The sequence below is a fragment of the Oryctolagus cuniculus genome, chromosome 3 (genome assembly GCF_051225735.1).
Source record: "Oryctolagus cuniculus isolate XC-2025 breed Fujian yellow rabbit chromosome 3, ASM5122573v1, whole genome shotgun sequence".
Taxonomy (NCBI): Eukaryota; Metazoa; Chordata; class Mammalia; order Lagomorpha; family Leporidae; genus Oryctolagus; species Oryctolagus cuniculus.
The window spans coordinates 72337916-72361992 of record NC_142869.1 but is presented as its reverse complement, the minus strand read 5'-3'; the positions used below and the strand labels follow the sequence as shown (position 1 = coordinate 72361992).

The following is a 24077-nucleotide window of genomic DNA, read 5'->3' as shown; positions in this document are numbered from 1 at the left end:
TCCACTGTGATATGGCTGACTTTGGTCTTATTCAGGTGTTTCCTAAGTCTTTCTAATTGAAATGAGTTGATTTATAATTAATAGCTGTTATGCACTAATTATAACAAGGAGTTGTATGAAGCTGTGTTGTTCAGCTCAGGCAGCCATAACAAAATTCACAGACTCAGGGGCTTAAGCAACAGAGATTTTTGTCTCGCATTTCTGGGAAGTTCCAAGATCAAGATCAAGCCCAGGTCAGTGTCTAGTGAGGGCCCTCTCAGCACACAGATGCACAGATGGCTGCCTTTTCACTGTAGCCCATATATGATCTTTCCTCTGAACTTGTGTGCATTTGCCTCTCTCTCTTTTTCTTCCTACAGAGCCACCAGTCCTATTTTATGGCACTGCCCTTATGCCCTCATTTATCTGTATTTCCTAAATGCCATGTCTCCAAATATAGTCATGTTAAGGGTTTCAACATAAGAGCTTGGGGTTATAAGATGGAGACAATTCAGTCTATATCAGATACTTTAAAAAAAAAAATTCTGCTGACCAAGATGAAAAAAGCAGGAAGTCAGCCTGAGAGGTCTTGTGAGTGATTGATAGCCCTGGAGCTCTTTGACAGGAAGAGGCCTGCTTATCCATCTGGACATGTGGATCGTTGCTTAGATTAAACAGGAACTGGAGGTTCTTACTAACCCTAAAATTCAGGGTTTGTAGACAGTAACTCATTTTGAGTTGTCCATTCCACATGCCCTTGAGAGTTTTTGATTCATCGAGGAGAATATACAGTAGGAGAGCCTGGCTGACCTAGTTTGCATTCCATTTCCTCCACTGACCAACTGGTGGTGGCCGTTGATGACTATTCCTCACTGAGATTATTTCTTTGTCTACAAAACAATCAAGGATACTAACCATGGTGCACCTATTAGTGAGAATACAAACTAGGCGACTCTGTATATGAATGAAGTTCAAGAAGTTTGTAGAAAAATGGAATTAAAAGATAATTTTGCTGTAAACTTTTGCAGTGGGTATATAATTATATATAACTACATGAATAGTTATGTCAAAGTGAGGGATATATATGTGTGTATGTGTGTATATATATATATAGATATATATGACAATGCATTGTATATGAGAGACCTTTAAAAATGTTTAGCAAACAAGCTCGTGGAGCCGAGCAAGGGCCCTGGTAGTGCCATCACATCTGCAGTGGTTAGCTCTTTGCCCTGGCTTCAGCTGGGCAGGAGCCCCTGAGAGACGAGTGCTCACTCTTCGGTTCTCTAGTTCAGTCAAGTGTTGGGTACATAGGAGAAGCAGGTCTGGGTGATGCACATCTGAGGCACACAGGGAAAAGCTTGCCTTTAGAAGAAAGCCAGTCAGCCAAGAATCTCACACAGGAAAGGAAGCTCTGAAATATGGATTTTTCTGGGTCACTGAGAACCATATCTTCTCTGTCCTGCCTGTGACCGGAAGGAATGGCCACAGTGTCAGAAATTCCTGCTACATCTCTAGGAGCAGGCAGACCATGCCTGATGAGCTTGGGACTGATAACTTTAGGAGAATACTACTAGGTTTATATAGGCCTTGCATTTAATTCTATTTCCCTTTCCATCAGCATGCAGTGAATGAGGGACTAACTGTCACCTTGGGTGCAGATATAAGAGGGGTAAACATAAGCATGCCAGCTCACGGGAGGCCTTGCCGGGCAGCACAGGGACTGCTGGTGTGCACGTAGCTGGTTCCAGCTCTGTTCTGTGTTTCGGCCGTACAGTGTGTGGGTCTCTCTGGCTCCCAGTGCCCGTCCCTCAGTCTCCGGTTAGGACCAATGAGAAAGGCCAGCATGAAAGGCCCAGTGAAGCGAGTCGATGGAAACTGTTCTCAGACAGGAAGAGCAGGTTGGGCCCTGGACCCCTCCATGAGAAGAGCGGGGCATGGCGGGTATTAAAGGTGGATCCCGTTCCTTCCCCTGTATTCAGAGCTGGCAGAGGGCTGACCTGTGTGTCATCTTGGCTGTGGCTGTGGGCTGCGGTGTGTCCATGTACATCTGCGCATGTGAATTTTCCACACAGCAGGTATGTCTTGCTGCTGTCCAGCGGCAAAGTAGGAGTATAATAAAAGCTGGCTTTCAAGGGCCTCTGGTGTCTTGGTGGTCGGGCAGTGGCAGTGTGTCCAGGCATGCATGGTGGAACACACGGGAAGGCCTGGTTCTGTGCACACCACCAGGCCCCAAACCAGTTGAGTTGAGGCTTCATGGTGACAGCAGCTGACTAATGCCTGTACCTCCCCCTCCCTGGGGCCCAGACCCCTCCCCTGGAATGGTGAAGCCACTTTTCTAGACATCAGGGCCAGTTCTGAAGGGCGGCCAGGAGTGGGGGTCAGGGTCAAGGGCCCAGCAGGTGGCATCTTCTGGTAGTTTCTTTCCTTGGAAAATGGAGGTAGCATTTCCAGTGAACACTGAAATATGCGTGTGTTGTGGCACTCCTCACGCCCTGCCCTAACTCCCAGGCGCACACATGGCCAGGCAGGAGGGCGGCAATGCGTCCACATGGTGGTGTTTGTCTCAGTGTGACCTACGATAAAGCAAGCTGTAAAATGAAGTGTACTCACTGCAGAAAAAATAAAATTAACATATGCATGCGACATAATTTTCCCTTAGGGTCTTTCAATTAACTGAGGAGATAATAAACAACTGTATCAGAGAGAAAGGTAATAACTAGCATGTATAACTGTCCTTTAAAATAGACTTTAATGCCCACATTTGAAAAAACATACATCTACTTGTGTTTAAAAATAAATGTATCTTTACCTATATATCTGTATCATCTAGGAAAGAAGACCAAAAATGGGCTCTACATCAGAGTGATAATGGTGATAAATTACATTATTTACTTTTTTTCTTTTCTGTATTGTGTATATCATCCTCAATGGACGTGTCTTGTTTATATAACTGCAAAAAGTACTTAACACATTGAACTTTTGAAGCCTCCAAAGTGTTTTATTCACAGCATCTCCTCTGATCCTCACAATCTCCCAGTTAGGTCGGTAATGAACACTGCTGTTACAGATGAGAGAAACAGAGGAGACAGGCCACTCAGATGCTCAGGAGGTTAAGTGCAGTGAGATTACTTGATACAGACAGTGCTGAACAGGCAGCAGATGGCAAACTCAGGGACAGGAAAGATCTCAGGGAAGAAAATGAGTAGTAAGTACTTGAATGAAGAGAAACTGTAAAGATCCCTAGACATTCTGGGGTGTAGAGCATGACAGACATTGTGCTTCAGTCTGCCTGCCTACCCTGAGGTCTGGTTCAGTGTCACCAGTCTCCGAGATGGACCACACAGTGGGTTTGAAGCACGCAGTCTGAGTGTGATTTCTTCTTCTGGTGCCACTGAGCTGTTTAACTTGGGCAGTTACCAAGACTCAGGGCACCTATCTACAAAACAAGATAGACACTAGTAGCTATTGTAAAGGATGAGAATACACCTATGTTCCATTGAAAGTGTGTGGGACATGGGGGAGGACTCAGTATTTACTGTCTGAAACTAATCAACCTCGTTCCATTAGGATAGGACTGATGAGATTGGTGGGTCAGTCAGAAGAAATATACAGAAGTAGGCATAGGCATTTGGCATCCGGATTAAGAAACCGGTAAGATGCCTGCATCCCATATTGGAGTGCTTGAGTTCGAGTCCTTACTCCATTCCTGATTCCAGCTTCCCACTAATGCACACCCGGGGAGCCAGCTGTCAAGTGCTTGGATTGCTGAAACCAACACTGGAATCCTTGATCAGATCCCCAGCTCCCAACGCCAGCCTGCTTCAGTCCAGCCACTGCAGGCCTTTGGGGAGTGACCCAGCAGTTGGGAGCACATGTGCTCACTCTCACTCTGGCTCTCTCATATACATACGTATTTTTTAAAGAAATATATAGATGTATGTCAAATATGTGGAAATGTTAATAGAAATTGCACATAGCATTTGACAATGGATACAAAAGAATTTTAAAGCAAATACAAAAATATGTGGTTAGTTTGTATTAGTAGTATAACCAGCCTCTTCCTGGTTATTAAAAATATTTGGAATCTATGTGTACATTTAGAGTTTGTATCTGATAAAAAAGCATAGCAAGGTAAGTAGTTGGTGCCCAGTTCAGAATGGCTGCTTTGTCATAAAAAGCCCTTGGTCACAGGTCAGGAGTGGAGTGTGCTGTGCGGGTTGGTCTGAGCTTCCCTTCTGAAGCAAGCAGACTTCCATGTCCCTGCACGTGACATTGCTTTGTGAACACAGTCTAAGGAACTTCAGGGTAGTTTGTACCAACTGTCAACATTGTTTATTGAAAACAACAGGATGAGTGATTGGCATCTGGTATGGTGAGACCACCAGAGGTCCTGCTGTTGAGGCTGGTTACGTAACAGGAACGCGTCTAAGTGAACAGCAAAATAGGAAAATCCGCCAGCAAAGGCTCCCTCTCAGAGGCACCCTGAAACACTGCCAGTTGAGTGTAGGAGATTACACAGAGGGACTGCATGCTGGGATACTAATTCCTTTGATATCTATCCTTTATTATTTTATGCCTTTGAATTCTCACACAGGTAAATTGCTGAAATCCCTAAATACTGGGGGCAAGAGCCTGCCCTGAAAGTCTTTTATCTTCTTATTCATGTTCTCAAACATGCAAAATATGTCTCTGTCATTTTTTTTTTCAGAGTCCCTGGTTGTGGAATACAAGGCACTGCTGGTACAACTACCCCTATCAGGTAAGGAGACGTTACCCTCTGGGTTTTCATTCTCATGAAATGCCTTCCTTAGGTCAATTTCGTGAGCTAAGGCTGTCCTAAATGGACAGTTGCCTCCCTTCTTGGCCCTACCCCTGCTGATTGATGCTGACATAACCTAGTGAGGAAAACAGCTTCTGTTTTTGTGTTTCTAATGACGTAAAGAATCAAGCATCGGTTGCTCTAGCAGATGGAGTAAGCTTGGAAGGTACATTTGCTGGAGAACAGGGTGCAATCAGTTTGCCAGGTGGATTATTCCTTTCTCATAACAGCTGATTTGCTTCTGATTACTGAGAAAAGCCCGAAGATCTTGTCTCAACAGCAAGTGGGAAAGCCCGAGTGTGGAGCGGGATGGGCACGCTGAGTTTGGTTCATTTTGAGGCTTGGGTGTAGCTGCCAAATATGTGACTCAAGCACCATTTCCCTGAGTACAAGCAGAATGGACCTGGAGTATTGCATTTCAGGATAGGTTATTCCTGCCACTGAAAGAATGTCTTTGAAAATGAGATTAAAATCCTGTCCCAGGAAGGGAGGTTCTTAGATCCCTGTTCACTGACAAATCGCGCATCTCTCCTTGAATTCAGTAATATCAGCATGTGTTATTATGATCTCCAAATCAGCTAATATTTATATAACAAAGCTAGGGCTTTTCAGAAATTTCTGTTTTCTAGCACAATTGAGACATGTAATATAGGAAAACAAATGCAGCTAGGTATTTTGGTGATAAAATCGATATATGAGTGCATTATAATAAGCAACTTGGATTTTTGAACTTGAGGTTCCTTTGAGTTGTCTCTCTCGAGGCATTTGGTCATTTTGGGAGCACATAAGGCTAACGCAGGGCAGATGTGCCCTGCATCTTCTCTGTTGCACATCATCTTGCAACAAAGGAAGGGCCTGCCACCAGGAACTCCTCCTCGGGCAAGTGGACAGGCTAAGGACACTTGGAAATGGAATTCCAGCTTGTATTTCCATCTTGTTCGAGCGGTTTATTCAGATTAGGAAAGAATTTAAATGAGCAACCTGATATGGATGGAGAGAGCTGAGCAGTCTGGTGACTTCTGCTGGGAACCAAAGCATCTCTGAATCAATCACTTATTTTACACAATGTAATTCTCAGGCCCAGATGCTGTTTCACTGTCCTAAATACTTGGACATTGTCCTTCAAGGCTGTCTTTGTATTCTGTAGTAGTGTGCTGGGTGTCAGAATTCATGTGTGTGTGTATATACATATATACACACAAATATATATTTATACATATATATTTATATAAATACATATATTTTGTATGTGTGTAAATTTTTATATATAAAAGCACATTAAAGGCTTTTAGAAATTTTAAATACTGTTGGTGTGGCAGCTGCTGTGACGCACCACATTTATGAGGTACATTCTGTAACGTGAAAGGCACTGAGACAAATGCCTTATGAAATGCAATACCTTCTCTTCTTAACTATAATGCAGTCCAAACTAACTTGCACTGTTATGGCTGGAGCAGAGAAATTGCTTATTTCTGAGAAAATGAGTTGCTAGAACTGTGTCCAAAATGTAGCTGTCGACGGCTTCACGGAGAACACTAGAGATTCCACGTGACTTTACCCCACCTCCATTTAGCTAAACATCATGATATTTGGATTTTCTTCTTCCTAACATTATATTCTTTGGGATTGTGTCTAGGAACTACATTGAATCTGCTCGCTTTGTATTAGTGTCACATTAACATGAGAATCAATGAAAAAATAGAGTTTCATAAGTAAATAATAAAGTAGTACCGTAGTAAAGGCTGGAGTGGATAGTCTAAGGATTTAGCATAGTTTAATATTGGTTACTAATTGCTTTTAAGTATTGAAATTTAAAACTCAAAGAATATTTGGTACTGAAAATAGCTGACAAATATCTTTGTAGTTTGGTTCTTTGTATAAAATTGGTATACAGAATTTATTTTCAGTTTACCTAGAATTCTGTATTAGGTATTCAACATATTGCAAAATATACCTTGGGAACCCTTTGGATAGAATGGTTCACTGGTTATCTTCAGTACATAGACCCCAGAATCACTCAGTAGAAAGTTCTGAAAGGTTTATTTGAGGGCAGGTCCAAGTATTCCAAAGTATTTTATCTCAGCAGATGAGAAAAGAAAGGAGTATTTAAATTTTGGGAAACCTCTTAGAGCTTTTTAATGAATATATGTTGCACATATGGCTGTACTTGATATTCAGTGGCTACCAATTAAATAAATCTGCTGCCTGTGCTGTTCTTTACACGATGTGAGTACAGTACTTAATTATAAAGTCATTGGATTACAAGCTTTAGATGCCTGAAGATGACCTCGCAAAACATAATTATGACAGAGAATGTTAAAGTACAGACACAAACATGGCAAACTAAAAGCAAATTGTGTTGCCACAGAGTTCAAGGAATTATAAGATCTAAGAAAATGCTATAAAAGAATTTTCAAGAAACAAGCACATTTCTGTGGAAAAGATTTTAGGAGATCAGATAAATAAGCTGGCGCTTTTGTATCATATGGGTAACTTTTTCCTCCTCATGTGTATTTTTGTTACTTTTGTTGAAATAAATGATAGAAGAATCATAAATAAAATGGGAAAGAATATATTTTTTCAGAATATTAATGACACGATTTTTTTAAGATTTATTTATTTGAGAATCAGAGTTATACAGAGAGGAGAGGGAGAGGGAGGGAGGGAGAGAGGGAGAGAGAGAAAGAGAGAGAGATCAATCTTCCATCCGCTGGTTCACTTCCCAGTTGGCCGTAATGGCCAAAGCTGGGCCAATCTGAAGCCAGGATCCAGGAGTTTCTTCCAGGTCTCCCACGCGGGTGCAGGGTCGCAAGGACCTGGGCCATCTTCCACTGCTTTCCCAGGCCATACCAGAGAGCTGGATCGGAAGTGGAGCAACCAGGACTCAAGCCAGCACCCATATGGGATGCTGGCACTGCAGGCAGCAGCTTTACCTGCTATGCCACAGCACCGGCCCCAATGACATAATTCTTTAATGGTACTGAGTACTGTTATTGTGCTAAGTATATTAATATATTTGTGCACAAGATTCTCATTTTTAGAATAAACAGTTGGAAATTCAGTAACATTTGTTAGTTCTTAGGGAAATATATATGTGATTATAAAATAGCATAAATTGTACACTTTTAATTTAGATGTGAAGTTTCAGTAGCTACCATTGTTTCTTGACCCAAATATTTCAATAAAATTAGAAAGCTAAATGAAACATTTGGATAGCTTTAATTGAGCACCTATTCTGTGGACTTTGCTAGAATTATCTAAGTTTTTTTTATGATAAAATGCAGGTTCATTTTACTCCTATAAAGAACAAAAAGATCTTTTTTAGATTGAATTCCTATAATTTAAATCACTGTATGATAAGAATATGCAGCAAGTTAGTTGAACAGTAATAACTTGAAATGAATCAGTTGTCTACTAGGACTTAAACATTTTTTGTTAGATACCATTTTAAAAATTCAAATAATATAATAGTAGAGTCTAAGTTACATATTACTAGAGGTCTTGAATAATGAAACCTGTCTATAGCTGTGATTATTAAAATTTCTCAATTACTGTGGGAAAAAAAAAGATTCAATGTGAAAGCTTTTGGGTTGAGCATCTGCAATCATGTTTACAAATAGGAAACACCATTAGTATGGAAGGAAAAATGCCCCATGTGGGACTTATAGAATAAGATGATCTTTTACTGATGAGACAGCATTGCTTTTTTTTTCATTTTCAATTATCTTTATATACAGAAGATCAACTTAGTATATACTAATTAAAGATTTCAACAGACTGCACCCAGATAGACACACAAAGTATAGAGTACTGTTTGAGTCGTAGTTTTACCGTTAATTTGCCTAGTATAACACATTAAGGACAGAGGTCCTACATGGGGAACAGGTGCACAGTGACTCCTGTTGTTGATTTAACAATTGACACTCTTATTTGTGGGATCAGCACCCGAGGCTCTTGTCATGAGCTGTCAAGGCTATGGAAGCCTCTTGAGTTCACCAACTCTGATCTTATTTATACGAGGCCACATTCAAAGTAGAAGTTCTCTCCTCCCTTCAGAGAAAGGTACTTCCTTCTTTGAAGGCCTGTTCTTTCCACTGGGGTCTCATTCACAGAGATCTTTCATTTAGGTTATTTATTTATTTATTTATTTCCACAGTGTCTTGGCTTTCCATGCCTGTAAAATTCTCATGGGCTTTTTAGCCAGATCCAAATGCCTTAAGGGCTGATTCTGAGGCCAGAATGTTGTTTAGGGCATTTGCCATTCTATGAATCTGCTGTGTACCCTGCTTCCCATGTAGGATCATTCTCTCCTTTTTAATTCTATCAGTTATTATATGCAGACACTGGTCTTATTTAAGGACATCATTGCTTTATGGTGACTAATTCAGCATCCAGGACAGATTCATAGTCTTTGGTGGAAATGGAGGTCATCCTTGATAAACACCTCGTACTTGTAGAAAAAAAATTATGAAAGGCCCTATATATACGGGCCTTTCCTCTTAGATGTATGGGAAAAAATTAAACAGCACCAAATTATTATATAAGTATTATACTCATAGTGCTTTGCATGTAATCATGTCTGTAAATAAATGCAGTAGATCATAGTACACTTGTAAGCCTTAAGAGCATTTTATAGATAAAGCTTGCTCATGAAACTTATTTGTTATGCTTTTAGCATATATAGCAAGCACATAAGTAACTGAACAGATTTTTTTTGAAAGATTTATTTATTTACTTGAAAGTCAGAGTTACACAGAGAGGAGAAGGAGAGGCAGAGAGAGAGGTCTTCCATCCGCTGGTTCACTCCCCAGATGGCCACAATGGCCGGAGCTGCACTAATGTAAAGCCAGGAGCCAGGAGCTGCTTCTGGGTCTCCCACGCGGGTGCAGGGGCCCAAAGACTTGGGCCATCTTCCACTGCTTTCCCAGGCCACAGCAGAGAGCTGGATCAGAAGTGGAGCAACAGGGACTTGAATGGCACGCAAATAGGATGCTGGCACTGTAGGCAGCAGCTTTACCCACTGTGCCGCAGTGCCGGCCCCAACAGGTTTTTAAATGAAAACGTAGTGATATATGTCAGTTTTGCTAAGGATGTGTTGCTCCTTCTGTATGGGCATCTACATTTTATTGTGTGTTATAGTAATTTTTATATAAACATGCATGTTGTAAGTTTAAAATAATGTAATGAAGCATTCAGTTGAACCTGGAGTAGCTCATCATAGGGAACACAAGGTGGGCATGAGAAGCCCCAGTGTGGTGGTCATAGGGCTTCAGCAGCTGTGACGCCTGGACTCAAACCTCTTAACCTTAATTAACTGCATTTCCTGTCATCTGTACAATCTAGATCTAGAATGCATTGGTACTAATTGTGTAAGATTTTTATGAGAATCAAAGAAGTCAGCCTGTGAGTGAGCTTTGTCAGATGCAAGGCAGTCTGTAGATGCAGTCGTTGTAGCGTGATGCTCTCTGGAGAAGTCAGCGGTTTCCAGATGTGCTGTAGCTTGTCCTCGTGACCTCTCTGAGGCGTTTCGCCAGGCGGGATGCCAGGAGGAAGAGGATCTCATTAAAATTGAAATTTGACCTTGGCTCCAAGGATTGTTAAGCCAAGGACCTACTTTTTAAGACTTTATTTGCAGCCGTACGTCTGCCCTGAACACCCATCCCTCACTGCTAATGCCCTCAAGTTGTAAAAAGGCCAGTTCAGTGAGGACATGCATTCTCTTCAGGGTGATGCTGAGCTTAATAAAAACATCGATACTTGCCTTAGTTCTGGCTGCTAGGCCAGAATACCATCAGCGGAGGTCAGTTTCCTCTTGAAAGAGCACCAGTCCAGCTCAGAAGAATTTCACTCCCGTGACCTAATTGCATCTCAGAAGCCGCATCTTCAGATTCCCTGACATTGGGTATTAGACTTCAACATGTAAATTGGGGGAGTGGGGGAAAGACCACAAACAAACATGCAGTCCATAACTGTGCTCATCATCATTGGGACCTTAACACTGTTGCTTGGATAGTGCCCTGTGCCCGTGTATTTCGTTGCCAAATGTCTGTGGCAGGAATAGTTGTCTCCCCTGATGCCTTTGCTCAGAGTTGGTGATTAGCTGAGTGCCAGCTAGCCATTCATTCTGCTGCTAGTGATGTCCAACACACATAATTTGAATTGTATTAACATATAGTGTCAGCTTGTATATAGGGGCACAGACATGTTCATGTGGCGAATTTCAGAGGTGTTTCATTGATTTTGGTAAAGTAAGACATTTCATTATACCTCATAAAACAAAATCACCTCATCATAGCCTACTCATAAAATGTTTTGTGTTTATGGATTTATGTGCTAAGCACATATTTCTGATTTCCACTGTCTCTCTCTGCCTTTCCCCATCTCTGAGCTTCCAAGGCAGTTAAATCAGATATCACCCATATTTTACAAATAATAAACTAAGGCCCAAGTTTTATGCCTACTATGCTGTGGATCCAGGACTTGATCTTGGATTTCCTGGCTGGGTGCCTAGTTTTCTATCTCTTGGCAGCTTCCTTGGTCCTCTGATCTTTTGAGAAATGTTTTTGAATCATTATTTTTTTTATTTGCTACGGTTCAAGCATTCCCTAATAACAAGAGAGCTTTCTGATTAATGCAGAACTTGACACCTAAAACACTCCCATTTTTGTCACCTACCTCCTAGTCTGTACTTCAGACTCTTAAACAGTTGCCCAGGGTTATTCTTTCAGCATCTGTGTTTGAATGTCTTTTCAGGTTACCCAAGGAATTTTGCAGATACCAGTGTCTAAAAAAACGATAAACACTGCTGTTAAAATTAATAATGAATTGGGTACCAAATGTTCATGATGATGAACACCTTTTGGGTTGGAAATGAAAGCAATGCCGTCCAGCTGTGGATTACAGGCATCCTTCAAAGCCCTGTTATCTACAAAGGGAATAGGGTAGGGACTGCATTTGTGCAGGCATAGGCCAGTTCTCAGCATTGAGCTGAGGTGCTGGGAGGTACAAACTGAATCTCCTATTAACTATGAATCTCTCCTCTTTTCCTTTCATCCCCAGCCGCTCACGACTGATCTTCACTACTATTACATCCTGGAGCTGTCGTTTTATTGGTCTTTAATGTTTTCCCAGTTCACTGATATCAAAAGAAAGGTAAGAGTGGTGGTATCATCAAGTGCTTGCACATCTGCATTTTTAATGGCCCTTGGCAGGTGGGTGTGATCTCAAGGGAGCATACGCTATTGGGACATTGGCACTGGATTAGTATTGCTGGCACTGGATTAGTATTGCATGACTACAGAAATTGCTATTTTTTGTGTGCTGTTCTGTATTTTGTTCTTATTGTCTCTTCACTCTTTTCCCAAAATCCAAGTGACCTTTTATCCATGAAAAAAATACAGCAAAGCATCCCAAGAGCAGAAGTTTTCTCATACTCTGATTCCCAAGTCCTTTTTCTTCTTTAAATTAACTAAAAAGTAATTTTTTATTTGTAGCTCCTGGGGGAGAGTAAAATCTCAGTGTTTCAGCCTTACAGAATGCATTCCCCCATTTAAAGGTCATCCAGTGTCCAAAAATGTCACAGAAATATGACATTCCTAAAGGAGCTGTGATCTGGTTTCACTCCTCTCCGCCATTGGAATTGCCTTTTTTTTTTTTTTTTTTTTTTTTTTGCTAAGATTTATTTATTTATTTGAAAGAGTTAGAGAAAGGGAGAAGTCAAGACAGAGAAAGTCTTCCAGCTACTGGTTCACTCCCCCAAATGGCCACAATGGCCAGGCCAAAGCCAGAAACCAGGAGCTTCATCCAGGCCTCCCATGTGGATGCAGGGGCCCAAGCACTTGGGCCTTCTTCCACTGTTTTCCCAGGCAGTTAGCAGAGAGCTGGATCAGAAGTGGAGCAGCCAGGTCTTCAGCCAGTACTCATATGGGATGCTGGCACTGCAGGTGGCAGCTTTACCTACTATGCCACAGCACCTGCCCCTGGAATTGCTTTTGCTGAGATTAACTGTGACCTCCTTAATGTTAAATTCACTCATTCCAGCTTCCATCCTACCAGCTTCTGGACAGAATTGGTGCTTTTGGCGCTTTGCTGCTTATTTTTTTCATGACATCCTCATTTTCTCAAGATTCCCATATTTGGATGAGTCCTATAAAGTCTTCTTTCTGGTCTATACTTTAATGTCCAATGATCTTCATATTTGGTTGCACTAGAGTGAGTTCCGGGTGTCATTTCTATGGATGATTGTGTTTACACCCTCCAACACTTCTAACCATAACTTATAGATAATAACTCCCAAATGTTTCTCTACTGCCCCAGATTCTCTCTGAGATCATACTTCCATAACTTGTCACAAATATTAATACTATCTTCTTTCTGTTTATCATCTTTAATCTCCCTAACAACTCCAATATGCAATTTTATTATCTATTAGCTATCCTCATTTTATAAATGAGAAGGCTGAACTTTACATTTGGTGTTTCCAACTGAAGACATGAATTTTTAGTCTTCTTCTTCCTGAAACAAAGCTTAACCAACAGTTATGAAATCTAGAAAGTCATCTTTTGTTCCTTTCTTTGTTACTCCCTGTGCCTTAGTATCACTGACATACTTAGTTTGAGTCCTATCTACATTTGCCCAATATATTACAGTAGCCTCCTAATTGGTCCTCCTGTCTACCTGATGAATCTTGCTTACCTGGCCCCTAAGATTTGTCTTTCTAAAACCTTTCAGACAAAACCAGATCTCTTGCAGTGATAGTAAGAGTTATAAACAGTGCAACTGAGACCCACTTCCCCAGCTCTGTTCCCCATTTTTCTTCTCCTACTTTCAACACACACTAGTCCTGGCTTCAAATATCTTCTTATTGTCCAACTACATAATTAACCTTTTTGGTGCATCCTTGTTTTTAAAAGGCCATACCTATGGCTAGAATATACTTTCTTCCCCTACTTCAGCAAGGAAGACCTTCCCTTCAAATAACCTCTTGTTTTTGTAAAGATTTATTTTATTTATTTTAAAGACAGAGTTACAGAGAGAGGTAGAGAGAGAGAAGTCTTCCATCTGCTGGTTCACTCCCTGGATGGCCACAATGGCCAGAGCTGTGCCGATCCGAAGCCAGGAGCCAGGAGCTTCCTCTTGGTCTCCCACATGGGTGCAGGGGCCCAAGGACTTGGGCCATCTTCTACTGCTTTCCCAGGCCACAGCAGAGAGCAGGATTGGAAGTGGAGCAGCCAGGTCTGAACCAGCACCCATATGGGATGCCAGTGCTGGAGGTGGCAGCTTTACCCACTACGCCACAGTGCCAGCCCCACCATATTATGTTTTAACAATAAGTCACCTGCTGTCCTCCTTTAGTAGACATGGAGAGTGAAGAGTAGTTTCCTGGTCCATTTGGGCTGCTGTAACACAACACCTTAGCCTGGGTAGCCCATAGCAGCAGAAACCTATTTCTCACAATTCTGGAAGGTGAGGAGTCCAGGATCAAGGTCCCAAAAGATTCAGTGTCTGGAAAGGACCTGAATGCTCCCAGATGGCATACTCTCACTGTGTCCTCATATGGTAGGAGGGGCAAGGCAGTTCTCTGGGACTTCCTTTATATGAAGGCACTAGTCCCATTCATGAGGACGCCTCCCAAAGCCCCCTTGTCCTAATACTGTTAGTTTAGGGAGTAGGGTTTCAACATACAAATTTAGAGGGGACACAAACTTCCAGTTCATAGCAAGTGGAACATGTTCATTTTTGCACATAATGACTGTCAACACCCGCTTATAGTGGGAACCAGTACGTTTAGGGAAAATGAATAAAGGAACTCAGTTCCTTTCAACAGGACTGTACACTAGGATGGAGCACAATACTGTAATGTATTTCTAGGTTAGACCAGTAATCTGTTAAATTAGAAAGTGGTATCTGAGTGGGAGCTGAAAAGTGTTTAGGGATCCGTGGGCCCAACACCTGAGTTGCCTTTCCCCCAGTACACACTTTCCACCATTCTTCAGCAGTGGCTCACTTGGCTGGCAAAAGTATCTGTGTTTCCTGGCTTGGTGGCTACAAGACCTGAAGATGTGTATGTTATCAGATTCCCATAGGAAGTAATGTCCCTATCAGGACTGGCTTAAATATGGCAGATGACGACTCATTGGCACCCATAATTTGTGGTTCCCTTACTTGTTCTACTGAATACTCTGGTCCAGTTTCTGGGCACATTTAAAGATCCATCAGTGATAGGATGCCAACTAGGTCTCTGGGTGACCTGAAGAACCACCATCAATCATTCATGTAAACAACACCTGTAGACTGATTGTCTTTTAAGCACCAGGTACTGTTCTAGGCTCATTTTGCATTTTGTTTTCTTTTTGAGAATCCTCTTTGTCCAGATTGCTGCATAATACATGTAACAGAGAGAGAGGTAGAATATTCCCCCATTTTAACTTGAGAGATTTGATATTCCATGAGTTTATGTAAGTTTCTCAGTGGCATGCATCGTGGAATGAATTAGAGCTCAAGTCTCCCAAGCAGTGTTCTGTGATTCACTGTTAAATTAGATATGTACGCAAATTCTTGCCTTGCCTCGCATTGCTCAGGACTTTAGAGGTGGCAAACTGTATTAGTCAATTTTTTGTCACTATGACAAAATACTGGAGATGGCTAATTTTATAGAGAAAGGAACTTGATTTCAGGCTGCAGTTTGTAAGATTCACAGGGCAAGATTGGGTGGGCCCCAGTTTTTCAGCCTCTGATGGTAGCATTCTTGCTGCAGAGTCCAGAGGCAGTGCAGAGCATCACATGGCAAGAGAAAGCATCTGTGTCTAGGAAGTCTCTCAAAAAGTCACCAGAATTTAACCATGGGGTTCTGCCTTGGTGGCCCAGTCCAATCTAATCACCTCCTGAAATCTCCACCTTCAAATCCCATAATTGGACTAAGTTTCCTCTCTTTGTACATTTACATGAGATGTTGGGGACCAAAACTTTAATACATGGGCCCTTGGGGGACATTCATTATCCAAGGTGATAATCCAAATCTTAGCATAGACTGTCTATAGCTCCTTGCTGTTTTATTACTTCCTCTTTTGCTGAGTGAGAATTGAGGGTGTCTTATCCAAAGTTAGATTTATGACTCTACCCGTCCTTGGCTTCCAGAAGCCTGATCTTCCACTTGCTTGAGTTTCTTGTCATGCATGTATCCTGTCTGTTCGGTGAACCAATAAGACTCAGAGTATCTTCATCAATTTAAGCCAAATGGCTATTACCACAGTAGTTTCATAGGTCAATTGCTTTCAAGGGGTTAAGCATATCATTATGTATGATTTTAGTATATTTAGCATCAGTGCAGAAAACATCTATAAAAATGATATTTTTTCAATGATGTCTGTGGAATTAATCCTATTTTGTAAATATTTTTCAGTGTTTACACATTAATTATATATCTTTTTTCCTGGTCAGTACCATTAGCTTGTTTTGGATGTGTGGTTGGTCCATCACTTTCACTCTTACTCTCTGTCACTCAGAATTATTTTATGTATTCATGGTATAACTGGCATATTCTTATTTCTTGCACAAAATGGAAATTTGGCCGCTAGCAGGCATGCTTATTACTTGGCAGAGGTTTTAATAAGAAAGCATTTTCTGCTACTGCCATCTCTCATTAGAGAGCCAGAGCCCTTACTTTTCCCCCTTTACATCTTGCTGATTGGCCTCATGGGTCCTTAGCGGTTCTGTCCTTATTATGCTCCCACTTGGAAGATCTGCCGTTCCAGCTATCAGTGACGATTTATGATGTGTTCTGGATGCCAGATACACTCTCCACCTTCTATATCGGAACTATTGACTAAACCCTCTAAATACAGCCTGCTTCTTAATTACGAAATGAGATGTTTGAAGACAGTTGTTGGCAATAGAGTGTGGAAGCCAACTTCTGAAGGCCATCAGGACCTTGTTAATAGAAGGGTTCTCATTTCTTTGGCTCTTCTCTTGAATGACAATGAGCTTAAGTGGCCATTCTCAAACAGGGATTCAAATTTAAAATAGATAAACCTGTAGCCAGACTAACAAAGAAAAAGAGAAAAAAAATCAAATAAAATTAGAGTTGAAAGGGAGCCATTACAACTGATACCAATGAAATATAAAGGATCATAAGAAACTACTGGGAAGAACTGTATGCTAATAAACTAGAAAACCTAGAAGTGGATAAATTCCTGGGTTTATATAACCTACAAAGATCAAATCAAGAAGATATAGACAATCAAAACAGACCCTTAACAAGCATGGAGATTGAAGCAGTAATCAGTTGTCTCCCATCAAGGAAGAGCCCAGGACCTGATAGCTTTGCTACTGAATTCTACAAAACATTCAAAGAGGAAGTAACTGCAGGACTCTCTAAACTATTCCAAAATATTGAACAAGATGGAATTCGAATTTATAAATATTAGATCCAAATGCATGCCTGAAACTCTTTGAATCTGTACCTTGAAGTGAGGTTTAGTAACCACTTTTTCAGTTCATTCAGCTCTGGAGTGTTTCCAGGATGGCTTTTAGATTCACAAATACTTACCTCCCTTTTTGTCATTGTTTTGTCACACAGAATCTGGAGTGTGAAACTCAGAGGAGAACCTCTCACCCCTGTGGTGACAGAGCACATGGCCTCTTGATCATTTCCAGAATTGAGACTCTGGAAATCCTGTTCATCTTCCCAGAGGGAAGAAACTAGCCAAGATACAATGGAATTGTGATTTGAATCTTCTTTTATGTGCTAGAAAGATTTGTAAACTTTTAAAGTATTTTCCTTATTTTTTTCTTCGCTCTTCTCTCCATTCCCTTCCTTCTCTTCATTCTTCTCTCTTTTCTTCCTTCCCTTTAAAATAAAACAAAGCAAAACCTTAAAACAGCAGGCATATTGATAGCATGCAGCATTCTGTGAAACATCCTTTATTTCACAAGTTATAATTTTTGTTAAAATTCTGTCTGTTAGCACCTGTTCACAATCAGTGTTTCTCCTGTTCAACTAGATTTTCCAGGGCGGTTAATGCCTATTTTGTCTTGGAACTCGGAACAGCTTGCTGATGTCTAAACCCTATGTCCTTTTTCACTGCGCTGCTGTTTGGCTGGAAGGCCGGGCCCCTGGCCAAGGCGGTCTGCTCGTGTTCAGAGTCCTTCTCAAGAAAGCATCCCTGGCAGAGGTCCAGGGCCCAGCCGGGGAAATCAACTTGTTGCTCTGTCAGCCTCTAACCTGAGAGAAACACTGCATCTTGTTAAAGATTCCTGACACACAGAGGCATGATGGTTAAGTTTAGCAAGAAACTTAGTGACAGGCCTGTGTATGCTGTCTGTGACTCTTTGCAAAGGATAATTGGAGCCTGGTGCTGTGAGCTTTAGCTGCCGTTTAGTACACATGGCCATGCTCACATCTTTCCTGCTTCAGTTAGTTTGAGAATAAAGGAAACTTCATGCTTTAATCTTCTTACAAGGAAGCAGTGTGACATAGAATTAAATGAAAAAAATGTACATAAGGCCATCTAGTACCACACTTGAACAATAGAGCTTACAACAGTACCTAACATATTATGACAAAAATTTGCCTGAATAAAAGCCTATTATAAAAACAACTTAAAAATTCAAAATTAATTATCACAGGTTTTATATTTTTGTCAATAATAATTGACAAAATGATTCTGAAGAGGAACCTAACTTAAAATTGCCAACCTTTTACTTTTCCTAAAACAATATTTTATCTTATTTTTAAAGGTTGTTTTTTGGTTTTTTTTGTTTTGTTTTGTTTTGTTTTTTACTTATTTGAAAATCAGAAGTACAGACAGAGAGGTAGAGACTGAGAGAACAAAATCTTCCATCCACTGGTTCATTCCCCAAATGGCCTCAACAGCTGGGGCTGGGCCAGGCTGAAGCCAGGAGCCAGGAGCTTCTTCCAGGTCTCCCATAGGGGTGCAGGGGCCCAAGCATTTGAGCCATCTTCTGCTACTTTCTCAGGCACATTAGGGAGCTAGATTGGAAATGGAGCAGCCGGGACTTGAATGGGCTCCCATATGGGATGCTGGCACTGCAGATGGTGGCTTAACCGCTACACCACAGCACTGGCCCCAGTAAGAATATATATATATATATATATATTTTATTTTTTGATAGGCAGAGTGGACAGTGAGAGAGAGAGAGACAGAGAAAGGTCTTCCTTTTGCCGTTGGTTCACCCTGCAATGGCCACCACAGCCGGCGCGCTGCGGCCGGCACATTGCGCTGATCTGAAGCCAGGAGCCAGGAGCCAGGTGCTTCTCCTGGTCTCCCATGCAGGTGCAGGGCCCAAGCACTTGGGCCATCCTCCACTGCACTCCCTGGCCACAGCAGAGAGCTGGCCTGGAAGAGGAGCAACCAGGACAGAATCCTGCGCCCCGACCGGGACTAGAACCCAGTGTGCCGGCGCTTAGTCTATTGAGCCACGGCACCGGCCTACCCAGTAAGAATATTTTAAAAGCACGTACTGTTTGTAGTTCTGATTTCATAAAGAAAAGGCAATCTTGACATAAAAGGAGAAAGAACATCTTGTCATAAAGGATAATCCTTCAAATTTATCATTATGAAAAGTCCTTAATTTTCCCATCCTGTGCCGGAGTGGAAGAACATTGCTAATGGGCACTGCGGTTCGGAGTCTCGAGGCATGCCCTGTGGAGGCCAGGCTGGCCCAGCACCACTTTCATCTGCTGTGCCTCGGTTGCTGGATTCAAGGAATGGAGTTCATAGAACGTACCTTATGGGAGTGTTGTGAAGTCTAAGCAGGTAATAAATGTTCCGAGAACAGTGCCTGCCACATCATAAATGCTCAGTAGGTTTCAGCTATTAATCTAGAGCTGTACTTCTCAGCCTCCTCCCCTCTGGCGGCTGGGTCGGGAGGTGTGACCAGAGTGAGTTAACACTGGGCTGGGATATTTCACTGCCCTTGCCAGTGTGAGCCGCTCTAGCGCTCTGCGGCTCCCTCTAGTACAGCGATTGGTAACATCTGAGATGGAGCCTGCTCCGTCAGCCTGGATCCCTGCGTGACCCAAGCAAGCAGACTTCCTCCTAGCCCCTCAACCAATGGCAAGACGTAGTGAGTAGGAAATAAGGCTTTGTTTGAAACCACTCCGATTTTAAGGGCTTTGTTACTACCACCTACCCCAGCTTGTCATGATCACAGCCATGATTAACAGGGCAGTTAGCATCTCCTAGAATGATATTTGGAAATTGTTTATCTAATCAACAGCGCTCAGGGATCTGAGGTTTCCTGGGAATCCTCGAGACCCTTTCAGGAGGTCTGTAAGCCAAAGCCACTTTCATAATACTATGGAGATGCCATTTGCCTCTCTCACTGGGTGGAAATTTGCACAGAGAGTGCAAAAAATAATGGAGGGCAGAATTGCTGGCAGCAGATCCAAGCTGTATTAGTAGCCATGGTGTTTTGCAGTGCCACACACTTGCAGGAAGAAGAAAACATCAGTCTCACTTGAAAATGCTCTTGATGAAGTAGTAAAAGGTACTAATTTTATTAAATACCTGTTCTTGAATACACGTTTTCAGAATGTGTGTGCTGACGGGAGAAGTGGGCATAAAGAACTTCTGTTGCCTAACAGTACACAATGGAGTCTAGTGAAAACTCACGTGTAGTTCGTTCTTTGTGTTTTGAGTGGAACTAGCTGCCCTTTAGAACCCCATTTTTACTTGAAGGAATGACCAACAACCTATGTTTTGCAACTTGTATATATGACAGGCATTTCTTTGGAAGTGTACAAGTGAGCTTGTCAAGTTGTATGAAGAAGGGCAATTTATTTGTTAAAGTGAAAGTTCAAGTTTTCAAGCAAACATTAGATTTTTGGAAAGCTTGTGTCCACCAGTGAGAACGTAGTAGTGGCTTAGTACATAAGACATTTCTGATGAAATTGGTAATGATATTAACATATGATTTTAAAAAATATTGTATAACAAAACATATCATTAACTCTGAACCAGTGTTTTTTCCAAATGATCAATGCATGGTGTTATAAAATGCATGAGTGAAAGATGCATTCAAAAGTCAAAACAGACCAATACATTTCAATATTACAGAATATGGAAAGTTTATTGATGTGGTTTTAGATTCTGCATCACAGCTAACCTTTAACAATGTCTGAGTTGCCAAGTTTTGGTAAAATATCTACAACTCACAAGTGCTTATTAAAACACTCACTTTCCCAAGTATTTATCTATCTGATACTGGAGTTTCATCACCTACTTCAACCAAAATACAAATAGCAACAAGTTGAATGTGCTTTGAATATTTTCAAAAATTCTCAGTTTTAACGTATAATATGATACATATTAATAAAGTCCATATAAACAAAGTCTTTGATATCACCAAAAATTTTTAAGAATATAAAGGAATGTTGAGATCATGTTGATAAAGTTGAGACCACACCAAAATGTGTGCTAACTGCCGGCCTAGACTATTCTTGGCCTTTCCTCGGACTGTGACTTCCAGGTCGTACCTGACAGGTCAGCATGCCCAGAAATTTCTTTGCTCAAAAAGCTAACATCACCCCAAATGATATCTGCTCATCCTGACAAGGATTAAAAACAATGTGGAATTCTGTGTGATCTTAGTGCTGCGACTGGTAGACACTGGCCACTTAACCTCCCTTTCACGGAGATGCCAAGTGCTCTTTTGAGCATCTGCTTGAGACTGAAGTTGTACTGTTCTGCCACTTAAGCTCAGATTCCTTCTGAGGCAGGTATCCCCCAGTGCTGGGCCTCTGTCTTGTTTCTTTCTCTGTGCTGTGTCTTCAGAATGCAAGCAGGGAACAGCTCATTTTAGCAAGCTGCTGACTGTGATGGAAGCATTTCAGGCCAGTGTTGTGTGCAGCCTGCTGGGAGAACAATAGAATACTGTTATCTGGGAAACAAATGCTTTATGGGGCAACATTTTGGGATTTAATTCAAAGGCTTCCTTAATTAACTACTTGATCTGGCAATCAAACCTCCAAGTGCTTTGCCAAGGGAGAGTCTCTTAAGCATCTTCAGGTCTCACAGTCAGATGACCGGCCCTGGACAGCCCTGCTCCCCATCTCTTGCTATCTCCTGAGAGTGGACCTCGTCCTGTTCTTCCGTCTCTCACTCATATTTCCCAGAGTGGCCTCTCTCTTGCCTCCTTCCTCACAGTCTTTCGTCATGCACTAGTTTCTGAGAGAGCCTGCAGTGGTGCCTAGGAGCCCAAGTTCTGAAGTCACACAGACTTGGACTCAGATCTGGTTTCAGCTTGTCCCCACCTTGTGGCTTTGCAAAAATCAGGTAGCATCTCTGTGCCTCAGTTTCCATATAAAGTGAAGGTCAAAGTGCTCCCTGTGTTACAGGATTGTTGGTAAGAATAAATCCCAGTGTCAGAGTCACCAGGTAGTCAAGGTGGAGTGTGGCTTGGAGAAAAAGCAGGCAGAAACTCCTGCATGGCCAGAGGTCTGCGTGGCGGTAAGTTAGAGCAGCTTTGAGTAAATTCTGCAGTTTAGAGTTCTGGGTGATTGTCAGGGATGGTGGCTGGGCAGCTCAGGTAGCTGAAGGAAACGGAGTTACAAGAGGGGAAGATAGGGCTGACAATAACAGCAAGAGTTGCCCTGAATCCCTGCTGACGGCATACAGAAGCATCCCAGCCTGGTGACCTGAAGAAGACTTTTCTCATCTTCCATCCAGCACACAAAGTCGAGTGCTTGATTGCCCTTTGTCGTCTTGAACCTTAAAACCTTGATGGTCAATGAGGATGATTCTGATTCCAGTTGAGTAAAGTCTGCCCCCTACTGTTCATTCAAGGTGTTTTTGTTTTTAACTCAAATGGGTTTAATTAGCATCAAAAAATGTTGTTACCTTTGTCTCCAGGGATTATTGTAAAAAATCAAGTTAAGTCTGTTAACCTATAAATCCCTTAAGACTGTTAGACGGGGTTTATTTTCAGTGTCTCAGGAGTGACTTTCCCATTACAGACTAGTGTGACTGGGGCAAGGGTGATTTACACAGGGCCCAGAAGGCCTTCAAATCCAAGCATTTGTGATGAGGCAAGGAGTAATGGGGAGCTTCGGAGGACCTTAAGTTCAATGAGAAAAAAATACATGTTTGTATTATTCACTAAAAATATCTGCATCGTATGGAAGCAGAGTGCGTTTGGAAAGTGTATGTTTGTTGGGAGAGAGGAGGAAACCAGGAAAGCAGACTCTGGGGTATTGTAAATCCAGCTCCATGCCTGGGCCAGGCCCACCAAAAGTGAATCAGTGATACTATCTTGTTGTTTTCTATCGTGCAAATAAAATTTTATTGTGCCCTTTTCCACAGTAATATAATCAATGGAAGATTAAATATTAACTAAATAATTCACAGCAGACAAGATTATGAGCTCTTGGTCTTGAAGATTGGGTAAATGCAGCTTATACAGCAGTTCTTTATTTCATTTATGTTTGCTTCCAGAAGCCACAAAGTCATGACACAGCTAGCAGCAGAGAAAGTCGTACTGAAACCAGACAGCCCTTGCTTTTAGAACCTGGTGGAGAAATTCCTTGCTTTTCAAGTAGCCTTGAAGTTGTAGTTGATCATGAGAATTCTTATGGTCCTATCTGCCATCTTTATTTATATTGAGTTGAATTTTGAGAATAATGTTTAATGGGCTACTTCAGAAAAACTATGAAAATTAATTATGTTACACATTCTTTGAAGAAAATGTGGTAAAGTTGACAGTGAGGCCATGCAACTACCACAAACACGTTCAGATAACATGTGAAAGTTTTCTATAATATGCCCTTTGATGTGATTCTAAGCCAGCAGCCATAACACTTTGGTAAAGGGACAGATAAATATTTCAAACTTGTAGAACATGTAGTCTCTGTTTTAACTACTCAACCCAGTCCTGCTGCCGTCACAAGAAAGCTGCCACAGACAGGAAGTAAACACATGGATCTGAGAGTGTCCCAGTAAAACTTTATTGACAAGCACAAATCTCTGGCCCTTTGCCTTGTCTCCACTCTAATGTGGAATAACTTGATGTATGTGTGTTTGATGTATTTGTGTTAGTATGTGTGTGGGGATGTCAGAATCGAGATTGGCTACTAGATATACTAAAGTCACATCTATGCACATTTTAAAAGCTTTCAACAGTAACAATAGTAAATTCAAAGTCTTTAATTAATTTCTTGACAGTTATCTCCCTCGACGACCTAAATCTGTATATAGTTGGGGAAACATCTAATCCATTGGGTAAAAAGTGTTGAAATGAATTCAGTTCTAGATTTAGC

General features: G+C 41.5%; 1 protein-coding gene across 5 annotated transcripts in view; it reads left to right on the top strand.

Moving 5' to 3' along the window:
• CERS6 (ceramide synthase 6) overlaps positions 1–24077 on the top strand; it is a 338155-nt gene that overhangs the window by 239274 nt on the left and 74804 nt on the right. For all 5 annotated transcript variants that reach the window (XM_051848533.3, XM_017343213.4, XM_089328244.1 and 2 more), the window contains 2 exons: positions 4691–4741; positions 11861–11953. In XM_051848533.3, the coding sequence (XP_051704493.1) occupies positions 4691–4741; positions 11861–11953 (144 nt within the window). The remainder of the gene's footprint in view (positions 1–4690; positions 4742–11860; positions 11954–24077) is intronic.